The sequence below is a fragment of the Marmota monax genome, unplaced genomic scaffold (genome assembly GCF_021218885.2).
Source record: "Marmota monax isolate L192 unplaced genomic scaffold, Marmota_monax_Labrador192_F-V1.1 WCK01_AAM20220418_F8-fsc00569, whole genome shotgun sequence".
In the NCBI taxonomy this organism is placed as follows: domain Eukaryota; kingdom Metazoa; phylum Chordata; class Mammalia; order Rodentia; family Sciuridae; genus Marmota; species Marmota monax.
This window is the reverse complement of record NW_026694722.1, coordinates 124,319-150,460: the sequence shown is the minus strand read 5'-3', so window position 1 is coordinate 150,460 and position 26,142 is coordinate 124,319. Positions and strand designations below refer to the sequence as shown.

At 53.8% G+C, this 26,142-nt stretch overlaps 2 protein-coding genes across 2 annotated transcripts; one reads left to right on the top strand and one right to left on the bottom strand.

The window, feature by feature from the left end:
- Positions 1–1,027: 1,027 nt before the first annotated feature.
- Fkbp10 (FKBP prolyl isomerase 10) lies at positions 1,028–8,242 on the bottom strand. The gene is made up of 10 exons (XM_046423975.2): positions 7,916–8,242; positions 5,363–5,508; positions 4,851–5,040; positions 4,593–4,738; positions 4,057–4,246; positions 3,808–3,953; positions 3,143–3,335; positions 2,518–2,660; positions 2,194–2,357; positions 1,028–1,884 (listed from the first exon to the last, which is right to left on the bottom strand). The coding sequence occupies exons 1-10, from the start codon at positions 8,155–8,157 to the stop codon at positions 1,699–1,701; spliced, it is 1,746 nt and encodes a 581-aa protein (XP_046279931.2). The 5' UTR covers positions 8,158–8,242; the 3' UTR covers positions 1,028–1,698.
- Positions 8,243–9,058: 816 nt separating this feature from the next.
- P3h4 (prolyl 3-hydroxylase family member 4 (inactive)) lies at positions 9,059–15,652 on the top strand. The gene is made up of 8 exons (XM_046423987.2): positions 9,059–9,757; positions 9,894–10,046; positions 10,172–10,343; positions 11,323–11,451; positions 12,516–12,661; positions 13,178–13,261; positions 14,780–14,924; positions 15,241–15,652. Exons 1-8 carry the CDS (start codon positions 9,074–9,076, stop codon positions 15,261–15,263), a joined length of 1,536 nt encoding a protein of 511 aa, XP_046279943.1. The 5' UTR covers positions 9,059–9,073; the 3' UTR covers positions 15,264–15,652.
- The last annotated feature ends 10,490 nt before the right edge of the window (positions 15,653–26,142 follow it).

The following is a 26,142-nucleotide window of genomic DNA, read 5'->3' as shown; positions in this document are numbered from 1 at the left end:
AGGCTCATAGTTTTGGAGGTTTCACTCTATGACCAATTGGCCCCATTGCTTTGGGTCTGTGGTGGCACAGCACATCATGGTGGGAATGCATATAAAGAAGGCCCATTCACCTCATGTGAATGGTGGTATATGAAAGACCATGTCCTAAAGTCCCCTTCAAAGGCACACTTCCAATGACCTAGCACTTCCCATAGGTTCCACCACCTCCTAGAGGCACTAGGGGCTGGGGACCAAACCTTTAACACATTGGTATTTTGTGGGAGACATTCTAGAACCATAGCACTTGGCAAGAGGTTGGTGCCTGTGGGGGCACTGTGGCAGGTGAGTCTGGTCCTGTCAATTTTCTCTCGCAAGCCCCACCCTGTTCTCAGAAGGCTTGGGTCATCCCCATCACAGCAGGCAGAATCCAGGCAGGTGAGTGAGGGCAGATGGCCTGGCTGGCAGCTGAAGCAACTCTCTCCAAGACCCTGTGGAGATCTGAACTCAATTCCCTTTCCTCTGGCAAGAGGGAGGAGGATGGGCAGGTGGTAATGGCCGTTGGCCAGAACCAGGGAGCGGTGGGAATATCACAGTATGGGAAATTATGCAGAAAAGTAACCCAGTCCGTGTGGTTCAGTTGAGTCCTCAAGGTCTGCTGGTTATTTGAGATCAGGGACTGTCTTTTCCACTCAGCTGGGACAATGAGGTGACAGATCATCTCTCCATACCTCCCCTGCAGGCCCCTCTCCTCTCTGAACATCCACCCTCAGTGGCCCAGGGCTCCCTTTCCATGGCGAGGCCCCCCAGTTAGGCCTGGGGAGGGGGAAACCCTCTGGGAGTGGGGAGCCCCGCATAGGGGCGCTGTCTGGAGCCAGCGAGGCCAAGGCAACAGCCGGGTTTGATTCTTCTTTCTGCCCCATCTTTGGGTCAAAAGTCTTCTCCCCACAGGACATGGAAAGACCATCTCCTAAGGCATGGTTTTACCTTTTATTTGACACAAAGGAAAAAGGGATCAAGGCGCCAGGTTGGCCTTTTGAATGTGCAGAGCTGTGCCCACTCCCTCCCACCCCTCAGTCCCGAATTAGCACCAGACACAAAGACTTCCACAGCCCTAAAGACCCTTTAAGCAGGTTTCCCCGCATAACCTGCCTTTTCTTCAGTTTCTTTGAGAAAGGAGCCACCCTTGGGAATGAAAGGCTGCACAAAGCCCGGGCCAGGAGAAGAGAGAGAAGAGAGAGGAGCAGGTGGCAGGGCTGCCCTGAGGAGCAGTCAGAATGGAGGAGGCTGCAGAGCCCCCCCCCCCAGCTGACCCATGCTCCTGGGGAGCTGCCGTGACAAAGGAATGGGGGTGGGATGGTGAGGGGAAGAAAATCAAGGGCAAGTCTGAGGAGCTCAGCCTTGCTAAGAGTCCAGCACTGCAACAGGAGGCGTGGATGGGGTCCAGCAAGGGTCTAGCCAACCTCTGTCCCCAAACTGGCTTTGTAACCCAAAGTCTTAAGGAGGCGGGTTGGGGCTGGAAGAGAAAAATGGTATAAAGGTCTGAACTGTGGATTTTAACCTGGGGTCGGTGGCAGAGCAGAGTGGGCTCGTCCCACACCCCTTCAGTGGCTCCCAGAGTCATCCCAGTTGAAGGAGGGGACCGTGGGCAGGCCAGTCCCTCTGCCACTGGCCCCCCGCAGGGGCCTTTGTGTCTGAGGCCAGGCCCGGGCTCCCTGCCCTTCAGAGCTCCTCATGGACCCGCTCCTGGTCTTCATCCGACTTCAGCTTGAGTTCCTCAGCCGTGATCTTGCCATCCTGGTTGCGGTCCTGATTCTGGAACATGTCCCCTATGGTTTTCTCAGGGTCCTGCCCAGGCATGAGGCGGCCTTTGCCTTCATTCACTTGGGCCTTGATGAAGGAGGAGAACTGGGGGAGGGGAGAGCCACAGGAGGAGTGAGGTCATGGAGAGTTGTGGATGGCCTTGGGCAGGGAGGACAGCCAATGCTGTCTCCTTCCTCCCAGGCTGCCCTGTCCCCTCCCCAATTCACTAAGGCCCAGGAGAGGAGAGGGGCTGGAGTACAGCCTGGGGGACAGTCCATGACTGCCAGATGGGGCAACAGGCAAGGAAGCACAGGTGAGTGGCTCAGCCGGGGACAGCAGGTGCCTGGGGGAGGGGCAGGTGTGCACTGGGTCGGCACTAGATGCACCATGGGTGTGACTGAGCTCCTGACCCACCTCCTCTGGGGGGACCTCTCCATCTTTGTTGAGGTCCATGTCTTCAAACAGGCTGGCGGGAGGGTCCTTGTGCCACACAAACAGGTAGCCCGTGGGCAGCCCGTCCTCCCGGGACACTAGCTCCACCTCAAACAGCAACACAGCGCTGCCAGGAACCCCCCGGGCTGGAGGGGGGAGAGGGGAGCGGAGAAAGGTCCCATTGAGGCCAGGCCAGACTCAGTTTCCATTCTTGGGAACTGGAAAGCAGGGCATGGGAGGAAAGCGTCCCTGACCCTCCCACCAGCCACAGAGGCCGGAGACAGGACCCAGGCCTCGGCCCCTCACCTCCGCTCTCTCCGTGTGCCAGGTGCGGAGGCACAACCAGCTGCCGCCTCTCTCCTACACACATGCCCTGCAGGCCTGTGTCCAGACCCTCGATCACCTTGTTGGCCCCCAGTGTGGCCTCCTGGGGGGCCCCAAAGTCATGGCTAGGGGAAAGTAGATTCCCAGATTAGCATCGGTCCTTGTCCCCTGCCAGTTTGCACTCCACTTTCCCCAAAGTGGGCCCAGGACAAGCCCTCGATTCCAGAGTGGCTCCTGGTGCCCACCCAACAGCCCAGTACAGGGTCCCCACGGGCCCTAGGACAGCCCAGAGGGCTCCCCCTTCAGTTTCCCCTGCCCTCCTGCCAGCCTCATGGGCCCTTCCCCTGGGGAGTAACAAATCTCATCTTCCACAGGGTGGGCCTCAATAGCTTACCAGCATGCGAAAGGCCCTGGGTTCAACCCCCAGTACCAAAAATGACAATAAAGAAAGTAAAACAATCTCATGGCCCTCGGCTGTTGACGCTCACTGAAGGAAGCAAGAGACGCCATGACCGAGAACGAGGAGCCGGAGTCAGGGGTGCTGCTTGAGCACTGCCCGCGCCTGCGCCCACCCACCAGCCCAGCCCTGGCCCTGCCCCGGACCCACGAGGAGAAGAGCCTGGTGCCATCCAGCAGAGAGCAGTTGTAGTGGTAGCGAATAAAGTCCCCAAGCTTTGAGGTCTCATTGCAGCTCTCAGGGGGCCGGGACAGCGTCTTGATTTCCACTGGATCGGCAGGGTTGTGGAAGTCAATTACGTGCACGTCGAAGATGAGCACAGCGGAGCCAGGGATCTTGTCTCCTGAGGCCAGATGGGGGAGGGGGTCAGCTCACCATCTCCATGGGGGCTCCCTCCCTGGGGAGTCAGCGGGGGTCCATCCTGATGCTTCCTATGTTGCTCTTGGGTGTTGGGGTGAGGGGCAGGGACAGGGGAGGAAAGCCCTTTTCCCCTTGTGGCTTTGCAAACTCCCTGTAACTTAACCCTCTGAATCATTATGATTAGGCCCATTTCCACAACTGGGCCTCCAATCCAGGCCTCTGTGCTTCCTGGGGCTCTGCTGGGTCTGTTCTTTCATAAAGCCACCCTCTGACCCCAAACTTGGGAGTTGGCTGTGCTTTTCATTATAAGAGGGGGTAGTGGGGAGTGTCTGGAGGAAGTGGATGGAATCTGGTGATCAGCCATAAATAAATGCGTTTCTGTGACGAGGGGTGGAACAGAGGCTTAGGGAGGACAGTTGGGAGCAGTGGAGGAGGTGCCTCTGGAATAACCTTACCAGTCCCATTCTCCCCATAGGCGAGGTGTGGGGGGACGGTGATCCTCCGGCGCTCCCCTATGCACACGCCCTGCAGCCCCTGGTCCATCCCGGGGATGATGTAACCCTGCCCGATATAGGTATTGTAGGTGTGGTTGCGGGAGTAGCTGCAATAGAAGGCAGGGAGGGGCAGGGAGGGAGTCAAAGGGACCCCCGACCCCTTACAGGGGACCTCTCAGCCCCCACCTTTCTCCTCAGATCCTCCCTGACCTGGAATCAAAGAGGGTGCCGTCCGTCAGGGAGCCGTTGTAGTGGTACCGCATGAAGTCCCCCGCCTTGGCTCTCCGGACACAGCCAGGGGGTAACTCCAGCGTCTCTAGCTGGACGGTGTCCTTTGGGTTGTGGACATCGATCAGTAGGACATGGAAGACCAGGGAAGCCTGCGGGGGGATCACAGTCCCTGGGGAGGGGATAGGACTTGAACCATACAAGTCGGCAGCCAACTGAGGCTCAGGAAGGCCTAAGTGGGCGCCATGCTTTCCTGACCCCTTCTCTTCCATCTATGGCTGTTTCTTGTTCTTTTTATGAGACCTGAGTTGTGTTTTCCCCAAAGCCACCATCGATTTTGTGAACCAGAATAAAGCAGGCCTTCTTAGTAGAACCATCACCAAGGGCTAGATCTCTTCCCTACTTTCCTCCTTGGCTGGATGCCCTGGTGTACTATAGTACGTAACCTGAACAACTGTACGTGGAGCCCTGGTTTTCCTTCTTCTGGAGAATTCTCACAAGCCCCTCTCTGCCCTTACCGTAGCCTTTCTCGCCATAGGCCAGGAATGGAGGGATGATGATCTTCCTTCTCTCACCAGGACACATGCCCAGCAGCCCTTGGTCCATGCCCTTGATCAGCCAACCAGAGCCGACGTAGGTGTCATAAGTACCGCCCCTGCTGTAGCTGTGGAGAATTAGGTAGAGGTTGCGCTGCTGGAGGTGAGAGGAGGATGGGCCTGGGCTCCTTTGCTCTGGCCATAGTCTCTGATGCCTCAGGGTCCCCTTCTGGCCCCTACCTGGTGTCGAAGGTGGTGCCATCCAGCAGAGTGCCATTGTAGTGGTAGCGGACAAAGTCGGTGTCCTGCACCATGCGGGGGCAGTGAGGCGGGCGAAGCAAGATGCTCACCTGGACGGTGTCTGCCTTATTCCACACATCCAGTAGGACCACATCGAAGTACAGGGTGGCGTCTGGGGGAATTAGCCCCGCTGTGGGGCAAAGCAGAAGGAGCCTAGTTGCGGCAGCCCGGGGTGGGATGGGGGTGCAGGTCTGAGGGTCTAGCTGTGCCTCCCCTGGCCGCAGATTCCCTCCTTCCCAGCCAAGCTGTCTCCTGCCCAGGGTCCCAGTTTCCCTCTCCTGTCTTCCCAGAGGCATTGATGGAAACTCTGGACAGAGCCTCCACTGTGCAGACTGTGTACAGTGTGACCTTGGCCAAGCCACTCCCTAGCTGAACTTCAGATTTCTGACCCTGGGGTCTCTGATTCTGCCTCTTGGCCTCCCCTTCCCCATGCCTGTGCCCAGCTTCCTCACCCACACCGATGCTGCCGTAGCCCAGGTGGGGGGGCACGATGAGCCGTCGCCGCTCGTTGACACACATGCCCATGAGGCCCCGGTCCATGCCAGTGATGAGGCGTCCCACACCCACCACGATGGCTACCAAGGTGCTGCGGTCATAGCTGGGGGGAGGGAGGGGACACATAGGAGATAGTGACCTCAGGTGTGCACAGGTGAGGGCACATGGTCCCATACATGAGCAGAAGTGCATACCCCATGCATGATGTCCCCTCCCCATACACAGGGTAGATGCACACATGCTCCTCACACACGGCCTCTCCAGGTCGTCCTCCTAGGCTGCCACCTAGGAAGTACCTGAGGAAGCCAGGGCCTTTTATTCCCCGGGGTGGCGAGCAGTGTACAGGCCCGCCTGCAGCTTCTGCTTGCTGACAGTAACAGAGTGGTGAGCACAGTATGGAGGGCAGAGCATTTATTGAGCTCTTGCTATATGCCAGATTAAATGCTTGGCCCTTTTTATTCACTATCTTATTGAATTTTTGTTCTATGAGACAGATATTATTATTTTCACTTTTCTTTCTTTCTTTTGGTGTGGGGGGCGTAATTTGGAATCAAATTGAGGGGTGCTTTGAGCCAAATCCCCAGCCTTTTTTTATATTTTATTTTGAGACAGGGTCTCATTAAGTTGCTTAGGGTCTTGCTAAATTGCTGAGCCTGGCCTTGTACTTGTGATCCTCTGAGATGGAAGGCTCAAAAGGTCAAGGCTAACCTGGGGAATTTAGGGAGACTCTGCCTCCAAAAAGAAAGAAACAAACAAAAATAGTGTTAGGGATGAGCTCAGTGGGAGCATCCCTAGGTTCAATTCCCAGTTCAAACAAAAGGAAGAGGAGAGAGAGGAGGAGGAAAGAGAGGAGAAGGAGAAAGAAAGAGAAAGAAAGGTTTCTAAACTCAACACTTATGAATTAGGCCCTAGCCAGGCTCCCAGAGTTCACCAGAGAGGGCAGCCCCCAACTCCCAGTCCCTCCCCAACTCCTAGCTGTCCAGGGCTCAGTGCTGTGCCTACACCTGGCTTTGTCCTCTGAGCAGGTTTTACTCTGGTCTGTTTCCTTCACAATGTTGAAATGAAGGTTCAAGCTCTGCACAAAATGTCTATAAGTTAAACAGCTTCAGGGCGTGTGGTTTCCCACAGAGTTAAGACTAATATGTTTGGTGTGGTTTTTTTTTTTTTTTTTTTTTTTTGGTACTGGGGATTGAACTGGGGTGCTTTACCATTGTGCCACATCCCTAGTTCATTTTGTTTTTTTTAGTTGACACAGGGTCTTGCGTAAGTTGCTGAGAGTCTCGCTAAGTTGGTGAGACTAGTCTTGAACTTGAGATCTTCCTGCCTTAGCCTTCCAAATTGCTAGGATTACAGGTGGGCACCATGGTACCTGGCTGCTAATATGTATTGAAGTCATAAGGACTATAGGTACTATGAGAAGTCCACTGTCACCATCTGGTCTGATCATTAGCCTTAGGAAGGAGACACTATTCTTATGTCCATTCAGAACTGAAGCTTTAAAAGACAAAATTCCTTATCCAACACTGTGGCCTATATTTGAACTAGGGTCTTAAGTTTTTGCCCAATATACTGCCTGCCTCCAAGATCAAGGTCACTAATACTTCGTGGCCTAGTGTATGTTTTGGAAAAGGGGTGACTTCTTTGTGGTGTGGGGCATTGTGTGTGATGGGACCTAGGGTTTACCCTGGAGGCTGGCACACAGCCTGCCCTAACACCCCCTCCCCCACCCAAAGTGGACTTTGGGAAGGCCTGGGTCATACCAGAAGTCTGTGTTCAAGCCCTAAGACTGGCAAGATGGGTGATAGCACTGGCCTGGTAGAGGTAAAATGGAGGAGGTGGGGGTTCAGGTTCCAGGATGTCCAGAGAGACAAGAAAACCCTCCAAGATGCCCAGGATAGCATGTCTGACTGTGTGACACGTGGACAGAACAGACCATGGCACCTAGCTATGCCCTCCTCCCAGAACCATCCTACTGCCTTATTTTAATGCCCACCTGGCTTTATCCCCACCCCAGCTGTTGAAGACCTCCATCCTCCAAATAAAAAGGTTTACTGCCTCTTCTCTAACCACAAAAGCAAAGAAAACTGGGTGTGGAACAAGATAGGGGCCTGGGTAGGAGGAAAGACAGGGGGGTCCCCTTCTGAGAGACCACAGGAGGGTTCACATACTCCTCCAGCCATTCCCTTCCCCCAACATTGCAGACCAGAGCACCCCCTCATCAACGGCAGGTAAATGGAGCCTTTCACCTTGATCATCAAATACTTTGGGGGACTTGGAGAACTTGGGTGAAAAGAACTGGGGTAAAGGTGAAGGCTTAGAATTTGAGGCAGGGCTTGTTTTTGAGGAGATGGATATCTGGGACCCCCGCCCCCACCCCCGCTGTTTGGGCTTGGGGGATCATAAAGTGAAGGCCCAGATTGCGAGCTTGAAAGGGGAAGCAAGGAAACCCGAGGTCCCAGGCGCCGGGGTTCAGGAAAGGCATGATGAACCTGGGACACCCACCCCTTTACCTCGAGTCAAACTTCTTGCCGTCCTCGAAAGTGCCATTGTAGTGGTAACGTACAAAATCCCCCATCTGCACCTCCCGGGGACAGGACCTGGGAACGTGGTACCTCTCGATGACCACATCTTCCAGGGGGCCCCCGGCCGGGCTGGCGCGGCCCAGCCCCCTCCCCAAGACCTGCAGCAGCAGCAGCAATTGCAGCAGGGAGAGCCGGCGGAAGGTGTGGCTGGGGGATCCCGCAGGGAACATGGTGCTCGAGCAAGGCCAGCGGGCAGTGAGGGCGAATGAGGGAACGAAGGAACTGCAGCCGCCAACCTCCTTCCACCCCCTCCGAGGGCTGGCTCCCCCCCTTCCGTCCTTCCCCACCCCCGCCCTGGCTGGTCCACGTGGAATGGGGGCTGGGGAGACTGAGCTGGCCGGGCGGGGTGGCGATGGCCGTGGGATAGGAGGAGGGGGCAAAGCTGAGAGTTTAGAGTCCCAGGAATCCGCCACAGGAACTCCGGATCCTCCTCCTCCCATCTCCACTCTGAGCAGAGACTCGGGCCTGGCCGGGAAGGAGGTTCGGAGAAAGATGAGAAGTCTGAGTGGCCTCAAAAAAAAAAAAAAAAGTAGAAGAAAAAGAAAAGTTCAGACTTTTTTCCAGAGCTCCTGGGTCCTAAAGCCGGACCGAGAAATTCCTCACTTCTTTCGCTGACACCCTCAAATTAAGGGCCCTCTGGGTGGGTGGAGAGGGCCGGATTCTGGGGGGCATTTCAGTGTTTCCCCCACTCCAGCCGTCCTCTAAGGGAGGCTTCTCTGAAAAGCAGTTTTGTCCTAAAAAAGTTAGACTGTAAGGATTTTGTCGCACGGGATGGAGCTCGATCGAGTGTTCGGTGGTAGCCGTGGAAGGTGCGAAGGGTAAAGCGGGTGTGTGACTCCCTACCCGGGAGGGGGTGAGGGGATGAGAACACTTGGAGGGTGCAGAAGGGGCCCTGGAAGGGAAGACCGGGTTCCTGGGCTTGCACTGAGCCTGGGCAGAGTAGGGGGTATAGGTGGCACCTCCCTCCGCTTTTAGATCTTAAGGTGGGGGCGTTGTGGGAGGGAGGAGAAGGGCTTTTGAGCTCCCACCGCCAGCGCGAAGCGCACGCCTACCCATCAGCACCCCATCTACCAAGGGAAGACCTACATGGGTAGGAGGTCGGGCCAACGTAGCGCACTCGGGACACTATTGGACCCTTCGAAAAAGAAGGGGGCCGCGACCCCGCCCTTCCCCGCCTTCCTCCTGTGGATGCGGGGCGCTAAGACCCAGCAGGCACGCGGCGGGGTCCTGGCCCATCCAGCTGTCCGCGGGGCCAGGCGCTCTCTGCTCGGGGAGCCCGGGCGCGGCGGGGGCATGGCTTGGGCGGCGAGGGCGCTGCTGTGGCTGCTGCTGGGCAGCGCCGGGGCTCAGTACGAGAAGTACAGCTTCCGGGGCTTCCCGCCGGAGGACCTGATGCCGCTGGCCGCGGCCTACGGCCACGCTCTGGAGCAGTACGAGGGTGAGAGTTGGCGCGAGAGCGCGCGCTACCTGGAGGCGGCGCTGCGGCTGCACCGGCTGCTGCGCGACAGCGAGGCCTTCTGCCACGCCAACTGCAGCGGTCCGGCGTCGCCCGCCGCCTCGCAGCCCTGGCCCGCGTCGGGCCCCGATGGCGGCGGCGAAGACTGGGCGAGCGAGCTGCGGCTCTTCGGCCACGTCCTGGAACGGGCCGCCTGTCTGCGGCGCTGCAAGCGGACGCTGCCCGCCTTCCAGGTGCCCTACCCACCTCGCCAGCTGCTGCGCGACTTCCAGAGCCGCCTGCCCTACCAGTACCTGCATTATGCGCTCTTCAAGGTGGGCGTCCGCCCAGCCCGCCCAAGGAGCGTCCCCCATTCGGCGTCGAGTTTCTTGGCTGCTCGCAGGAGCCTGACCTCTCCCTGGGCTGCGGGCTCGGGCCCCACTCACCCGCTGTTCTTCACGCCCCCACCAGGCTAACCGGCTGGAGAAGGCCGTCGCCGCGGCCTACACCTTCCTCCAGAGGAACCCGAAGCACGAGCTGACCGCCAAGTATCTCAGCTACTACCGGGGGATGCTGGACGTCGCTGATGAGTCCCTTACGGACCTAGAGGCCCAGCCCTACGAGGTGGGCTGGAGGGGCAGCGGGAGGATTGACGCTCCTCGCTGCACCCTCGCACCACTGGTAGAGCGTGTAGAGGAAGGGAAGGAGATGTCGGGTTCCCCTGACTCCCCCTGGCACTCTCCCCCCAGGCGGTGTTCCTCCGGGCTGTGAAGCTCTACAACAGCGGGGACTTCCGCAGCAGCACCGAGGACATGGAGCGGGCCTTGGCCGAATACCTGGCCGTCTTTGCCCGGTGTCTGGCTGGCTGTGAGGGAGCCCAGGAGCAGGTGGACTTCAAAGACTTCTACCCAGCCATAGCAGGTATCCCCCACCCAGATGGCTGTGGGCATCCCTGGCACCACGTGCGCTGCTTTCCAGAAGCCTAAGATCCCTTAACACCAATGAGCATTAGATGCACATTTTTGGAGCAGCTATTAAAGTGCTCAGGGTAGCTGGATGTGATGGCCACACACCTGTAATGCCATTGCTAGGAGGCCTAGGCAGGAAGATTGTAAGTTCGAGACCAGCCTCAGCAACTTGGGGAGGCTCTAAGCATTTTAGGACGACCCTGTCAAATAAAAAATAAAAAGGGCTGGGGATGTGGCTCAGTGATTAAACACCCAGCCGGGGGTAGGGATGTAGCTTTGTGGTTAAAAAAAAAAAAAAAAAAAAAAAGAAGGAAAAAAATAAAGAAAAGGCTCATGGGCTGAACTAGAATAAGACATTTGCTCAGCCCTCAGAAGCTTTCAATCTGCTGAGAGAGATGCTGGGTGCAGAGGGCTTATCCAGGTGTGTCCAAGGTGCTAGGTATGGGTACAGAGATGCAGTGACATCCCAGAAGGGTCTGGGAAGGTTGGGTACACAGGCCTTCCAAGGAGAGGGCAATGCAAACTGGAAGATGCTCAGTAGATGCCCAGCAGGTGTGTGCAAAAAGCAATTGTGGTGAGAAATCACACCTAGTTTCTGGATCCCTAACCCTGAGTTCCCTCAAACAGGAGGATAAGATTGTTGTTAGCTTCTGTGTGTGGGCTTCAGTCCTGTCTCCAACCTCACCTGCCATTCTCCCAGAACTCCCTCTGGCTTGGGGTGGGATTTGAGGTGAGAGTAGTAAGTAGTCTCCAGTCTGGACTCCTGCTGTACGCCAGGCATTTCACCAGTTCATTATTTCATGTGATTGCAGCAACAGGGCATTCTTTGGAGAGAGAAACAGGCTCAGTAGGCAGAGCTGGGGTCTGGAGTCTTCCCCACCAGTGGGATGTAGCTGCTTACCCTAGTTCCTCACTGCTGCCTCCACCCCCAGATCTCTTTGCAGAGTCCCTGCAGTGCAAGGTGGATTGTGAAACCAATTTGACCCCCAACGTGGGCGGCTACTTCGTGGAAAAGTTCGTGGCCACCATGTATCACTACCTGCAGTTTGCCTACTACAAATGTGAGCCTGCTGGGTGGGCTGGGCAGGGGAGGAAGGGGTGTAGATAGCATTGGGGGGCCTCCTGGAGTCGTGGGGAGCTACCCAGCAATTGAAAACCTGGTTGAGGAGCCGGGTGAGGTGTCACACACCTGTAATTCCAGCAGCTCGGGAGGCTAAGGCAGGAGGATCGTGATTTCAAAGCCAACCTCAGCAAAAGCAAGGCACTAAGCAACTCATTGAGACCCTGTCTCTAAATAAAATACAAAATAGGGCTGGGGATGTGGCTCAGCAGTTGAGTACCCCAGAGTTCAATCTCTGGTACCAAAGAGGGGGGGGGCGGGGGAAGAAACCTGGATGATAAGGAGGAAAGGCTGGGGGTGGTGAGAGTTGGGGAAAGAACCTGAGGGTCTAGGGTAGGTGAGGTTTTAAGTGGGAATAGAAGGCAGCCATAGGGAACAATTAGAGAGCCCTTAGGATCTTGACTAGGTAGCCAAACAATACTAAGCACTGGGCACTTGGTAAAGCCCTCATTGCACTTGATCCTCTCACCAATCCCGTGCAGTTGGCATTACTAAACCCACTTTTCAGATGAAGAAATGGAAGCTCATAGAAAGCATGGGGCTATTAGATTCATAACTAATAGAAAACAGTACCAGGACTTGGTGGCTCTTCTCTCTGGAGAGAAATCCCGCCATCACCTGGGGCTATATGGACAGCCCTGGGTTCCTGCAACATGGAGATGACAAGCTTCAGAGATGGGGCAGAACAGAGGGGCTCGGGACCAAGGTGCCTGGAGAGCTTTCCTGTGGGCAGACAGAAGAAAGGTTGAGGGCCTCTAGTTCCCAGTGTCATCATTCAGCTCCTTTGTGCCTCAGACTTCTTGTGTGTAAAATGGGAATGAGGCTTATATGAGTCCCGTGGGACCTGGCACTCAGGAAGCACCCAGTACATGCTAGTTTGCATTATCATTAGGTGGGGTGAGGAGCCCAACAGGCACTGTGGCGGGCATCTGTGGAGCAGATGAATTGGGAGAGGGTGTGGGGTGGCCTAGGTGGGCTGGCCACTCCTTACTGTTCTGCCTGCAGTGAATGATGTGCGCCAGGCTGCCCGAAGCGCCGCCAGCTACATGCTCTTTGACCCCAAGGACAGTGTCATGCAGCAGAACCTGGTGTATTACCGCTTCCACCGGGCACGCTGGGGCCTGGAAGAGGAGGACTTCCAGCCCCGGGAGGTGGGCACCGCTTTCCCGAAGCACTCCCCGTGCGCACATGCAGTTTTGCAGTGTGATGGACTGTGGCCGGGTGGTCCTCGGAATATCACTGACCCTTTCTAAATCTGCTGCCTCCCCTGCAAACTGGAGGGTGGTACCATGCCCAGGATGTGGGAGGGGTGAAATCACGTGACCATAGCTGCTTGCTCTCTTCCATCTTTGTCGCCCTCACTGGAGACCTTTGGCCTTCCTCCTCAGGGACCCCTTGCCTGAGCCAACTGAGAAAACCCTGTAATCTAGGGCAAGGCTGGCAAACGTGGGGCATGTGGTGCCACTCCTGCTTTCTTCGCCAGTGGCAGACACTGCTCATGGGCTTTAGGCACGCTTCCTCTGGGAGCCTCAGAATCCTTCTCAACCCAGCACTCCAAATTAGGTTATGTTCCCTGATCCTTGAGCTAGAAAAAGGCCAGTGGGCCCAGATCCTGGGAGGCCTGTCTCCATGCCTCCAAGTCCCCCTTTGCCCCTTCCTTTTTCCAGGAGGCCATACTATACCACAACCAGACGGCCGAGCTGCGGGAGCTGCTGGAGTTCACACGCATGTACCTGCAGTCAGATGATGAGGTGAGTGGCTCCTCCCCTCCAGCTGGGCCGTGACAGGTACACCCTGGGCCTTTTCCTGGAGCCACTGTATGTGACAGAGCTCAGTCCCTGCTGTCACAAAGCAGGAGAAGTTAGCTTGTCTCTTCTCTGTACTCTTTTTTCTCCCCACCTCTGTGTTCCTATTGTCCCTTCTACACCTATCCCAGCCTGGAAGCCCTTGTTGCATGTCCTGGCTCTCTTCTGGGCCTGCACTACCTACTCTGACCTTCCTGGTCACATGGCCTGGATCTGGAGTTATTTACAGCCCTGGTTCATCTCCTCCTTGGCTCCCTCCTCCAGCCAGTCTCCTGAGGAGTGTGCGCCAGGACAGGGGACCAGATTATTATTCCTGACTCTGCCACTGTGCCTGGCCCGGGGCTGGTGTTCAGTGACTGAGTCTGAATGACCCAGTGAATGCTGGATGCCAGGAAGGAGGAGCCACAGTGCATTACATTGATTCAGAATGACGGTCTGGCAGCCTGACCTTCTCTGAGGTCTTGCTCCAGTGCTAGTTTATTCATCTCTCCTTCATATACGTGCCTGCAGTGGGTTCAGGGCTTGGTCTACACTGTCTTAGGTGCTAGTCAGACCTGGTTCCACTGCTTCCTAGTTGGGTGGCCTCCAGCAGGTCTTAGGTAACCTTCATACTTCTCTTTCTTCATCCATTGAATGGGGAGAACAATACCCTTTACATTTTGTTGTGAAATTAAATGAGATCAAGTCTGTAAAACTCTTAATACAGAGCCTGCACATAGTAAGTGCTCATGAATGGTAGCCACTTGGATCACTTGTGACCTGCTGTTTGCTAGACATTAGGCTTGGGGCTGGGGTAAGTTGATGAAAGGCACAATCCCTTCTCCAAGTGATCTCTTGGGGGAGCACAAACTGCTGTTGGAGAGATCTGCATGGGGCACCAGAGGAGGCTCCCAGTCCAGTCAGGGTCATCAACCAGGGCTTCACCTGGAGCTGATGTCTGGTTTTAGAGCAGCTACCCAGGCCAGGACAGCAAAGGTGTTCCTGGCAGGACAACAGCACAAGCAAACACTCTGTGTGGACTGCAACAAACTTGCCAGGGTGGCTCTGGTTAAAGGAGGAGTTGAGATGAGGGGGATGCTGATGGACACTGATTCTCTGTGGGTGAGGCCCTGTGCATATGCTCAAGGAAGGGCAGATTGGGAATTGGACTCACGTGGAAGGACCCTTACATCCTTCTTGTGTTAGGTCTTTTTTTTTTTTTTTTTAATTATTTTTTAGTTGTAGTTGGACACAATACCTTTATTTTATTTATTTTATGTGGTGCTGAGGATGGAACCCAGGCCTCATACGTGCTAGGCGAGCGCTCTACCGCTGAACCCCAGCCCCAGCCCCTTGTGTTAGATCTTGACACTGGGGGATGGAGGCTCATGGAGAGATGGGGAGGGAGGTTCCCAGAGACCGGGAGTCCATCTGGGCTTGGGCCTGCTGTGAACCAGCTCCTCTCCTAACCCTGGGTTTCTCTAGATGGAATTGGAGGAGACAGAAGTGACCCCGGAACCCAAGGAACCCCCATCTGACGCTGAGTTTGAGGGGGAAGGTGACTACGAGGAGGGCCTCTATGCTGACTGGTGGCAGGAGCCAGATGCCAAGGGTGATGAGGCTGAGGCTGGTCAGTGCTGGGTCCTAGTGGAGAGGGTGGGGATACAGTTTGGGAATACAGGGTGGGGGATACAGTTTAGGGTGGAGATGGGGGGCACATGTACCTATCCACTGCATTACGGAGCCAATGGAATGTGTGGGTACCAGGATACACCTGCCTCAGGGGCTTCCAGCCTATTGGCAACCCCTGTCCTAGAGTGGGGACAAGCTGAGACCTGTTCCTGGGGTGGCTCAGTCCTACCTGGGTGGCTAAGGCTCCTAAGGATGGTACCTGGCACCCGCTGGAAGTGGGCAGGGCTAACCCCAATTTTTCTCTTCCTTTTCAGAGCCAGAGCCTGAACTGGCATGAGAAGGGGGTCACCCCGCACCCCTCAAGAGTTTAGGGAGCCTGGACAGCAGCAAGAACTATTTATTAAAAACTTAAAATGGACGCAGCCGACTAGGCCCCCATCCTGCCCCACCTGTGAGTGACGGTCCGCAGACTCCATCCTGCCTTTTCTGTCTGTGGACCACAGATGGTGCTGGTGCTGCAGGTGGGCAGGTGGGCCAGCAGAGGTCCCTCTTCCTCCCCACTGCTCCCCCAACCTGGACAGTCTCCCGGAGAAGTGCCGGCTCTGACTGGAGTCTCAGCCCGAGGTGCAGAGGGACAGTGGGGTTGTGAAGAGCACTGGACCAGGAGTCCTGGGAATTCTGTGACATGACAGCTGGTGCTCAATAAATGTTTTATTGTTAAATGAATCACAGTGCCTTGAGGTCCAGTCTCCCCGGGGCTGAGTTGTGAGCTCTCTTCCATGTGTGCCCATCTCCCCTCATCCACATGATGGGTACAGTGTGGCCCTGGCTGGTCCTCTGCACAGCAGGGCTCTGTGAGTGGCAGCGCGTGATCTTAGATATGCCACCAGGGGGCGCAAGGACACAGGCTTCCCTGAAGCCTTGGGAAGATGCTCTCAGCAGTCCAAGAAGGGATGTGTTTTCCTAATTAGGCATCACTACTGGGGCACAGGACAATGTGGGGAGGGGGCCCAAGGACATTTACCTTAAATTTTTACAGCAGAGGTTCCCTAGAGTCAGAGCCAGCATGCCCTTCCCTGCCCTCTGATCATTCTCCAGATGGTAGAGGCCCCAGCTCAGCTCCCAGAGGAGCCTTAGGAAGATGGCTTGATGACCACAGCCCTCTGCACTGGCTCTGCGGAGCAGGAGTCCAGAGGTGTGGGGTACCCAGTAGCACTGTCACTTCCCTCCCCCATCACCACTTCACAGCAGGACAGTAGGGGCCCCTCCAGGAGGACAAAAGGCCAAGGCCAGCTAGGTGACTCCACATTGCTGGATTTCCAGAAGGCAGGGTGGCAGACGCCTATTGCTACTGAGGGTGGAGGCAGCCCTGGGAAGCTGAGTTCTTGCTGCCATACTCTCGCTCTCTCCTCCGATGGGCCAGGTGACATGGCCCTGGTCCTGCCCGCCTCTGCCCAAGAGGACTATCTCATCCGAACCCCTCCCCTAGGCCTTAGTCCACTTGGGTGTGGGAAGGCCAGAGTCTCTGTCTCTGGAGCAAGGGCTGGGTCCCGGTGAAGGGCTTGGTCACCTCCCTCCTCCCTTTTCCTCTCTTCTCCCTGCTATAGGTGAGTCTGCTGTGGGATCATTTCCCGACAACTCCCAGGTGGCAGGGTGGCCCTGCCCACCCCACCCCTTCCAAGCTGCTGCGTTGTCAGCGTCCAGTGAGGACCCGCCTCTGCTTCTGGGAGGGACTGCCCTCCAGGGCTGGCACCAAAGTGAGCAGGGAGCCGGCTGTGTGATGTGTTTCAGCGTGTCTGTGCAGCTGCGTGCTGCTGTGAGCAGGAGCTTTGGAATCTGGATGGCTGGGCGTGGGTCTGAAAGTGCCTGTAGCCAGAGCGTGAAGGCCTCTGGGTTTGTACATGCATGGATGTGGGGGTCTGGCTCAGGTGTGCATATGTCTGAGGACGTCCCTGGTAATCCCATGGATGACTGAGTGTGTCTCCACACAGGGTATTTGAGTGTGCATGTGCATGAGTGTGTGTGTGTGTGTGTGTGTTTTGCGGGATTTATTTATTTAATACCCATTTATTAGACACTTACTATGTAGGTGCTGCAGGTGCTGGGCAAACAACCCTGGACAAAGCAGGTCACACTCTCTGTCTGGTCAGAATTATGTTTCAGTGAAAAACAGGCAGTGGGGCTGGGGATATAGCTTGGTTGGTAGAGTGCTTGCCTTGCACGCACAAGGTCATGGGTTCAATCCCCAGCACCACCACCACCAAAAAAAAAAAAAAAAAAAAAAAGCAGTGAACAGTGTTATTACCTCAGGTACCTGAGATGGGAAAGTAGAGCCAGGAAAGGGCTCCAGAGTCTTAGGGACTGCGACTGCAGCTTGTGCTGATCAGCATGTTCGAGTGTGCATCTGAGTGTGTGGTGGTAATTCAGTGTGTGTGTGGATAATGTTAGGGGATATCCCCTGGGAGAAGAAGGCTGGTCCCTTCCTAGGCACCTCACATCCAGGCCTTCAGCTAGTCCCATGTGCCTTAGTCAGCTGCCCTTTCCTAGGCAGCCACCGGCCCCTCCCACCCCTCCCTGATGCCAGCGTCTCTCCATCACCCCCCAGCCAGCCATCTCCCCAAACCGGTGAGACTGAGCCAGCCAGTGTCAGCTTGGGCCCTCCAGCCCATCCTCCCAACCCCACCCAGTCCAGACTCCTGGCCTCCTCCAAGTCTGTCTCTCTCCTCCCCCTCCCTCCTGACACCCAATCCAGCACTTCTGTAGTCCTAGAATCCATAATAGGTTAGAGATGGCCAAAGGGCACTGGGATGCTGACCTCACACAACAGAGCCCAACTCAGACGCCCCAGAGTTGTCCCTGACCCAGAAAGACCCCATCCTAAGGAAAGCATAGCTACTGCAATGTATTGAGTCCCCTACTGTGTGCCAGGCCTCAAAGCTGTCTTGTATCAATTCCCCTTTCTCCAGGGGAGGAACTAGAAGCAACTTGTCAAAGTTCCTGAAGTGGTTGGCTGAGCTGGGTTTGGGTCTTTTCTCCCTAAATGGAGAGAAGGCCTGGCTCTTGGTATTGGTCTCCTCCCCTTAGGCTGTCTGCTGGGGCCAGGGAGAGGACTGCAGGTGTGGGGACTAAGCCCCCCAGTGTGCATCTCACTGAGGGAGGTGAGGAGTCTGAAAAGGGCAGGAGGAGGGGAAAAAGGAAGGAGGAAGGAGAAGGGAGGGAGGGAGGCTGAGGGGAAGCTCCTTCCACCCTTATGGTCAGCTTTATGGGGTGTGGGCCTGATGTTAGGGGGCCTGAGGACAGAGTTGCTGGGATCACTAAGGATAGGAACTTCCTGAATCCTCAGAGTGAAGGTGGGGGAGGAGAGAGTCCCACGGGCTCTCTCAAAATTCCAGTAAATTCCAATGGAAGAAATTCCCTTCTTAGATTTGAAAACATAATTCTTTTTTTAAAAAATATTTTTTAGTTGTAGTTGGACACAACACCTTTATTTTATTTATTTATTTGTTTGTTTATTTATTTATTTATGTATAGGTGGTGCTGAAGATCAAACCAGGGCCTCCCACTTGCTAGGTGAGTGCTCTACCACTGAGCCACAACCCCAGCCCCTGAAAACATAATCCTTGAAGCCTCACCCTAGTGCTCCCCGTCTGTGGGAGAAGAGGATTTCCCCTGTGGGCAACAAGGGGCCCCTTTTGTCAGAAGTCTGTGTCTGGTTGGTGCTAGGGCCAATAGTTTAAGCTGAGTGGGGAGGTCCTCATGGCCACAGGACCCACACCCTCCGCAGTTTCCCACTCTGGGGACTTTCTCCAGGCCTTCTTTTGCCACCTCTCTTTAAGGGCAGCCCTTGGCGGATGGTCCTGATTTAATGGATGGGGAAACTGAGGTTCAGAGTCTAGTTGAATCTCCTGCCTGGGGCTCCTTCTATTTTAGGCTGGATAAGCCCTGCCTGACCCCCTTCATAATCAAGTTCCAAGGTGACTTGGGGATTAGATGGAAGTGTGCTAGGGATCTGGGCAGACCAATGGAGCCAGCCCTGGCCTGAATCTCAGGCCCAACCTATGGACACATCACCCCATAATCACCACCTGCCTGGGCCCCAGCGGGCGCCGGGGTACCTGGATAGCATCTCTTCTGTCCCCTCAAACAGCCCTTGGGATGGGAGCACCTCTCTAGCCCATGACTCAGGTGGGGAAACTGAAGGAAGGGGGAAGAGGATGCTTGCTTACCCCCCGCCCCACATACACACCCTGGAAGAACTCACTAGGACAGTCTTAAGCAAAGAAGAGGCCCAGGTGGAGAGAGCTTGACATTTTCCATTTTGGGTCAACTTTTTCATTTTCTTTTCAGAAAAAAAAGCACAATGTTATATCCCTGGGGTAAAATAAGAGATGGCCAAAGCTGATCTCCTGTGCCCTTATCCACTTGGCTAAACATTCCTGACCTCCCTGGAGGAAGAGGCTGGAAGGGGGAGGTTCACCCAAGTCTAAGTGGGGAGTCTGGCTTTTCTCCCAGGTCCTGGGAGGTGTGGGGAGTAGGGGTCACTTATGGGCCCCACAGCCCTAGATGACCTCCCATGAAATTTTTTTGTTATCTCTGAATGAGGTTATTCACCCAGTCAAGAGATGGGGGCAGGACTGAAGTCAGAAATGGCTTGTCCTATGGTCACATGACCTTAACCTTTAGCACAGTTATTTTGATAACCTTATTTTGTTTATTTACTTATTTAATTATTTAAATACATCAGTATCTTCAAAAATGGAAACGTCACTGGTCTTGAGCCCTGTCCCCTGACCTCACACATACTGGGGTCCAGCTGGCTTCTAACACACTTATCAACAGCCTGGTCTGGGCCTCCCCATCCCCCATACTTGCTGCCCCTCCACCCACCACTTCCAGGTTCTCTGTTGGTGCCATAAATTACCCATGAGCTGTAAGTTGGCTGCTGCTTCAACTGGAGGCTGAAGTACTGATGAAATATTTAAGGCTCTCAATTCCCTGGGCACTGTGGGATGGGCGGGCCCCCAAGTCCTGCCCCAGTTCCCACTAAAGTGGAGTCAGTGGCTGAGAGGGTGGGGTGGGGAAGGGTCTTTTTGCTTAATTGATTGCTCTGGCTCCAGGTGGTGCCATTGGTAGTGGCTTAGAGGAAATGAGGACTAGGATACCGCTTTGGATCCTGCGGAGGGCAAGTTGGCCCCCAGGAGCCACCCTCCCTTTGGTCTGTCAGCCAGTGAGCCCAAGATCTTCGGGCCTCAGCTGACAAGATCAAGCCTGGAGAAGAGTTAGCGCTGGTCTCCTCCCCCACAGAGCCCCACCTTCACTGCCATGGAAAGAGACCTAAACAGAGGCGGGTGGGAGTGGGACAGAGGCAAAGGTTAAAGTCCTGGCCCTGCCAGGAATCTGCTCCTGTGGACTTTGAGAAGTCTCTCTCTGGGCTCCAGCCTCAGTTTCCTCATGTGTGCAGGGGAAAGGGGCTCCACTTAGACCACCCCTTTCTTCTCTGCTCATAAACTCTTCACAGGTGGGAGAGAAACTTGCATGTGGTGTGTGTGTGTGTGTGTGTGTGTGTATGCGTGTGCACGCGCGTGTGCGTGTGCCCCAGGGAGGGGCAGCCTCTCCCCTTGGTGGAAAGGGCGCCTTGTCAGGGCAGGTATCTCTCCTGGCTTGTGGCAGGGAGGGAGGGGCAAGCAGGCTGGCAGGGCGGGTGGGGCCCCAGCTGTGTCAGCCTGTGTAAGGAGTCTCTCAGGCCAGGAGCAGGAAGCAGGGTGACTCAGGTGGCAATGTCTCGCTCACCCCTCCCCCCCAAAAAAAAAATCACAGTTGGGGGAGGGGCACAGAGGGCCAGTAAGTCCTGGAATTGCATGCTGGCAGAGTGGTGGTGGTGGTTTAGGGCCGGTAAGGGGCCACCCTGGGGACAGACGTTGCCTGGAGAGGTCTTGACCCCTCTCACCTCGTCCTCCCCCACCACTGGTACTGAGCTCTGTTCTGTACTATTTCTGGCCTGTCCTATCTGTTTTCTTGTCTCCCTGTTTTCCTTTTGGCATTCCATCCAGGCCCACACGCCTTGCCAGAGAAGTGTTGCTGGAGCTACCTCTGTAATTAGCAGCCGTCCATGGCTGGGCATAGCCCACAGGACTGGCTGTGGGCAGCCTGGGACCTCAAGGCTCCTCCCCTGGACAAATGGTAGCAAAAGAGGCAGAAGCTACCCAGCTTTCCTCCTCTGGCTCAGCTCTAGGCAATATGGGGTCCCTTCCAGCAGCTGACTTTGGAGCAGGTATCGAGCTCCCCAGACCTGAAGAGCTCATCCTAAGCAAGTCAGTGGGCAGGGGCAGGAGGAAGTTGGAAGTCCACACACCATAGATCTATAGGAGTTCCAAAGCAAGCTACCCAACCGTTAAATAAGCCATCCCAGCGGCAAGTACAACTCCACAATGAGGGAAAGGCCAGGGGGGACTTAGAATTCTTACAATCTTTGTCAAACCATGGTAGCTTCAGGGAGAATGCTCCCCAGCCCCAAGGCACATGCATTGATACTCCTGCTGGCTTGTCCAGGCTGTGTCCTTCCTTCTACCTCTGCCATAATAGTCCTTGTCACTCCTTTGTCGTAAGTGTGCACATATCACCTGTGCATCAAAGTGCTTCTGAGAGGAAGGACCAAGGTGAGGGACCTTGTGGGCCTAGAAGCAGGGCAGGGCAAGAAGTCAAGGGTTCCTAGTACCTGGTAGCAGTTTAGAAGTATGTGGTTTAGAAGGGACCTGAATTCTGTGTAGGCTTCTTGCTTTGTCCTTGTGTGGAGGGTCACAACACTGAGAGGGCCAGGGTGGGGTCTTTTCAAAGGTCAGGACTCAGGATGCTTCTGTCCCTGGGGTGAGAGCTGGCCATGCCAAATGGTCTCTAAAGCTTTGTATTGCCTTTAATTCAGGTCTGCCCTCACCCCAGGAAGAACTGCCCGCTATCAGTTCTCCTTGATGCTGCTGCAAAGCCAGGGGAGAGGCCCCTGGGTAAATAAAAGTCACCGTCATTATCCTGCAGTTTGGCAAGCCAGCTCTTCACCCTGTCTTCCTTTCTAGAAGTTCCCATCTCTTAGGCCACCTGTGGCCAAAGAGGAGGGAAGAGTTTGTGCGTATGTGTGTGTGCACGCGCGCATGCTTAAGTGCCTTCTGTAGGTCCAAATCTCTGCCTGTCTCTGTTTGGGGAAGGGGCCTTACAGCATAAAGATTACGTTCAAATAAAGAACAGAAACTCTTCCATCTCCTTATATGGCCCAGAGGCTTGGTAGAGAATGAGGGGAAGTGACATAAGCAGAGGAAGTGGCCTCGCTGTCCTGGACACAGGCTGATTGATGTTTAGCTTACTCTGGAAAAGTTCTATTCACCTGTAATCCCAGTGATTCTGGAACCTGAGGCAGGAGGATCACAAGTTCAAAGCCAGTCTCAGCAATGTAGTGAGACACCCTAAGCAACTTAGTGAGACCCTGTGTCAAAAAAAAAAAAGGGTTCGGGATGTGGCTCAGTGGTTAAGCACCCCTGGGTTAATCCCTGGCACCAAAAAAGAAAAGTGCTTCCCCAGCCAACAGCCCTCCTTGGACACTTTGTTACCAGTTACTTGGGTATCTCCCACAGCTTAGGCTGGCACCAGGAGTTCTTTTCCTCTTGACTCTAAGGCCCCAGAAAGCCACAGATTTGAGTATAGCCACATGTGTTCTTGGTGGCCTGAGGACTGTGCTCCTACTGATTGCCAGTCAAGAGAAATAAGGTTAAACTGAAGAAATATGAATCAAGGCTAGACATCAGCTAGACATCAGAAGGAACTTAGCCTTGTTAGAATAAGGAGACTAGGGAGGTTGGAGAATCTCTTCTTCTGGAGATCTGTCAGAGAAATCCCTGCTTCTCCCCAATTTTCCTGGGAATTGAACCCAGGGGTGCTCAACCATTGAGCCACACCCTCAGCCTTTTTTTTATATTTTATTTAGAGACAGGGTCTCACTGAATTGCTTAGGGCCCTGCTAAATTGCTGAGGTGATCCTTCTGCCTCAGCCTCCTGAGCCACTGGGATTACAAAATGGTGCCCAGCAAGAAATCCGTGCTTTTAAATGCTTGGAGGCAGGGGATTGGGTAAGATGGCCTTGTAGTCTTTCCTTCAAGTTCAAGCTACAAGAGAAACTGTGGTAGCAACACTTTATCTCTGGGTACCTCCTCTCCCCATTAGATCAAATCCCCTTCTTTTTGTTTTGTTTTCTTTTCTTGTATTGAGAATGTAATCCAGGGGCACCTTCCCACTGAGCAGACTAATTCTTTTTGCTTTTTATTTTGAGACAGGGTCTCTCTAAGGTGCTGAGGATCTTGCTAAATTGGTGAGGTTGGCTTAGAATTTGAGACCCTGCCTCAGCCTCCTGAGACCCTGACTGCTGCTGTGCCCGGCAGTCAGACAGCTGATCCTAAGAAAGACCATTCTCTGTATTCTCAGATATGGATGAGTCCTTAGTGCCTGGTAGGCACATAGTAGGAGTTTAGGAAATGAATAGGAAATTGATCTGGGAGGAGACAACTTTAATCTATCTTTACTGCTGCTGTGGTAGAGTCTACTCAGTCCTAGCCTGTGAGTTTAGCTTTTAGGTTACTGTACTGTGACATGCTCCATGCTAAGCAGGCACCGGGGGATTCTGGGGACACACACACACACAGGCTTTATTCCAAAACCTCATCTGCCAAGAGTGGTGGTGCTCGCTTGTAATCACAGGAGGCTGAGGAGGCTGAGGCAGGAGGATATCAAATTCAAGGCCAGGCTGGGCAATTTAGAGAGATCCTCAGCAATTTAGTGAGATCCTATCTCAAAATAAAAGATAAAAAGGGCCCAGGATGTTGCTCAGTGGCAAAGCACCCCTGGTTCAATCCCCATTACCAAAAAAAAAAAAAAAAAAAAGCAAAAATCCCCAAAGCCTCATTTCCATCGGCCCATTCCAGCTGGGCTCCTCTACCCCTCTCTACAGTCACCCAGCCCCCCCTCCCCCCCACCTGTTTGTTGAAGTCAGGGGAAAGAGGAGGGTGTGAAGCTAGCTTGGGGCTGGGAAGTTACTATTGCTTCTGGGTAGGGGTGGGCTGGGAAGATGGGAGGTGTGTGGGACCCGGACAGCAGCAGGAGTTTAGGATGGTGACCTCTTTCCCTCTGAGCCGTGGACCTGGCCACTGTACTGTGTAGCAGGATGGCAAGCAGGTGGTTAGGACCAGGGTAAGGCAGGGATAGAGACACCGAGGTAAGCTGGAGGAGGGCAGTGGCACTGGTGTGTGAGATAGCTACTGGATCCAGGATGTGGACATCTCCTGGCCTCTTCCAGGAAGGCCTCTTGGATAGCACAACCTCAGAAGAGAGCATAAGCCATCATTCCTTCCAAGCTTGCTGCACCTAATCCAATCCTCCCTGCTCACATTGGACATGTCAGTTTTTTTTGTTTGTTTGTTTGTTTGTTTGTTTTTGTGCTTGGAATTGAACCCAGGGCTTTGGGCATATGAGGCAAGTGCTCTACCAACTGAGCTATACCCTCAGTTCTGTGCTTACATGGGACTATACAGCATTTTTTGAAGGAGGATCCTTTTTTTTTTCTTTTGGTGGGGTACCAGGGATTGAACCAAGGGCACTTTACCACTGAGCCGCATCCCCATCCCTATTTTTTTGTATTTTACTTAGAGACAGGATCTCACCGAATTGCTTAGTGCCTCACTTTTGCTGAGGCTGGCTTTAAACTTGAGATCCTCCTGCCTTAGCCTCCCGACCTGCTGGGATGAAGAGGGATCCTTTTCTAAGCAATGAGTCCTCCAACACTCCTTCCCTCCTACAGACTATTTACATTTATCCCTCTTTGAGCTGTCTGAGGGTTGGGATCAGTTTTATTTATTTTACCAGGGTCTAACCCCATGCCTAGCATACAATTGGTGCTCAATACTTAAGTGTTGAATGAATGCCTGTAGGACTCTTGGCACACTGTGCAGCTACCAGCAGCATTAATGATGAATCAACCGCAGAAAGAAAATCCCTGTCTTCTTAAGCTGCCTGCTGGGAAGTTCTTTTTGATATCTAACCCAGGCTCTTCTACTATGGAGGAGCTTGCTGCCCCATTTCTTTTATGCCAGTGCTTGGTTTTCTTTAGATCTATTGCCTGATTTTTTTTTTCCATACTGACCAAAGCCTCTTTATACCAAATAATGGCTTGGACCAAATAATGGCTCTTCTGTCTCTCCTTAGAGTGTTAGTTTTCTGGCTTCCCCCCTGAATACATTGACAATTTATGTCCAAACTATTCCTTGAGGAGGAGGAACATGGAGTTTGGTGAGATTTGAATTAGGAGAAAGGGGTTTTAGCTTGGAGTATGCCACTTTCTAGTTTTGTGACCTCTCTGAGCCTCATTTTTTTTTTTTGATATTGGGAATTGAATCCAGGGGCATGTAACCACTCAGCCACATCCCCATCCCCCCTTTAAAAAAAAAACATTTTTAGTTGTAGGTGGACCTGACACTTTTACTTTACTTAATTTACTTTTATGTGGTGCTGAGGATCAAACCCAGTACCTCACTTATGCTAGGTGAGTGCTTTACCACTGAGCCTCAACCCCAGCCCCAGCCCCAGCCCCAGCCCTTTCTAAAAAATCTTTTATTTAGAGATAGGGTCTTTCTAAATTGTTTAGGGCCTCCCTTAGTTGCTGAGGCTGGCTTTGAACTCCAGATCTTCCTGAATCAGCCTCTGGAGCTGCTGGGATTACAGGAGTGAGCCACCCCACCTGGCGTGAGCCTCAGTTTCTTCATCTTTATTTTTTGTGGTGCTAGGGATCAAACCCAGGGCATTGAGTATGCTAGTTTCTACCTCTGAGCTACCTCCCCAGCCCAGTTTCTTCATCTTTAGAATGATGATTATTTTCTTGCCCTAATAGTTTTTCAGAACAGTCATGAAAACTTTAAAAAAATGCCATTAGTTCAAATCCTAACATTTTGCAACTATCCAAGTGCTTTCACAAAGCTTAGTTCGTTTCACCACCCGACACTGAGAAAAATAAAGTGAATATACCCAATTTACAGATGAAGAAAACAGGGTGAAAGGTGAACTAACTTGCTTAAGATCATAGAGCTATTAAGTGGCAAAACCCAAACATAAGCCTTCTAATTTTAAGTTCAAGGAGTGTTCCATATTTGGGGAAAAAGAAATCCCAACCCAGTATAAAGCCTATGAAA

Excerpts from the sequence above, each read along its gene's own strand:
- Fkbp10 (XM_046423975.2), bottom strand. The coding sequence starts at position 8,157 with ATGTTCCCTGCGGGATCCCCCAGCCACACCTTCCGCCGGCTCTCCCTG. Across the intron at positions 4,247-4,592 it reads CTATGGCGAGAAAGGCTACG|GGACTGTGATCCCCCCGCAG; the intron begins GTAAGGGCAGAG and ends TCCCCTCCCCAG. Across the intron at positions 2,661-3,142 it reads GGCACCAGGCTCTTCTCCTC|CCATGACTTTGGGGCCCCCC; the intron begins GTGGGTCCGGGG and ends ACTTTCCCCTAG.
- P3h4 (XM_046423987.2), top strand. The coding sequence starts at position 9,074 with ATGGGTAGGAGGTCGGGCCAACGTAGCGCACTCGGGACACTATTGGAC. Across the intron at positions 9,758-9,893 it reads TGCATTATGCGCTCTTCAAG|GCTAACCGGCTGGAGAAGGC; the intron begins GTGGGCGTCCGC and ends CGCCCCCACCAG. Across the intron at positions 12,662-13,177 it reads AGGACTTCCAGCCCCGGGAG|GAGGCCATACTATACCACAA; the intron begins GTGGGCACCGCT and ends TCCTTTTTCCAG.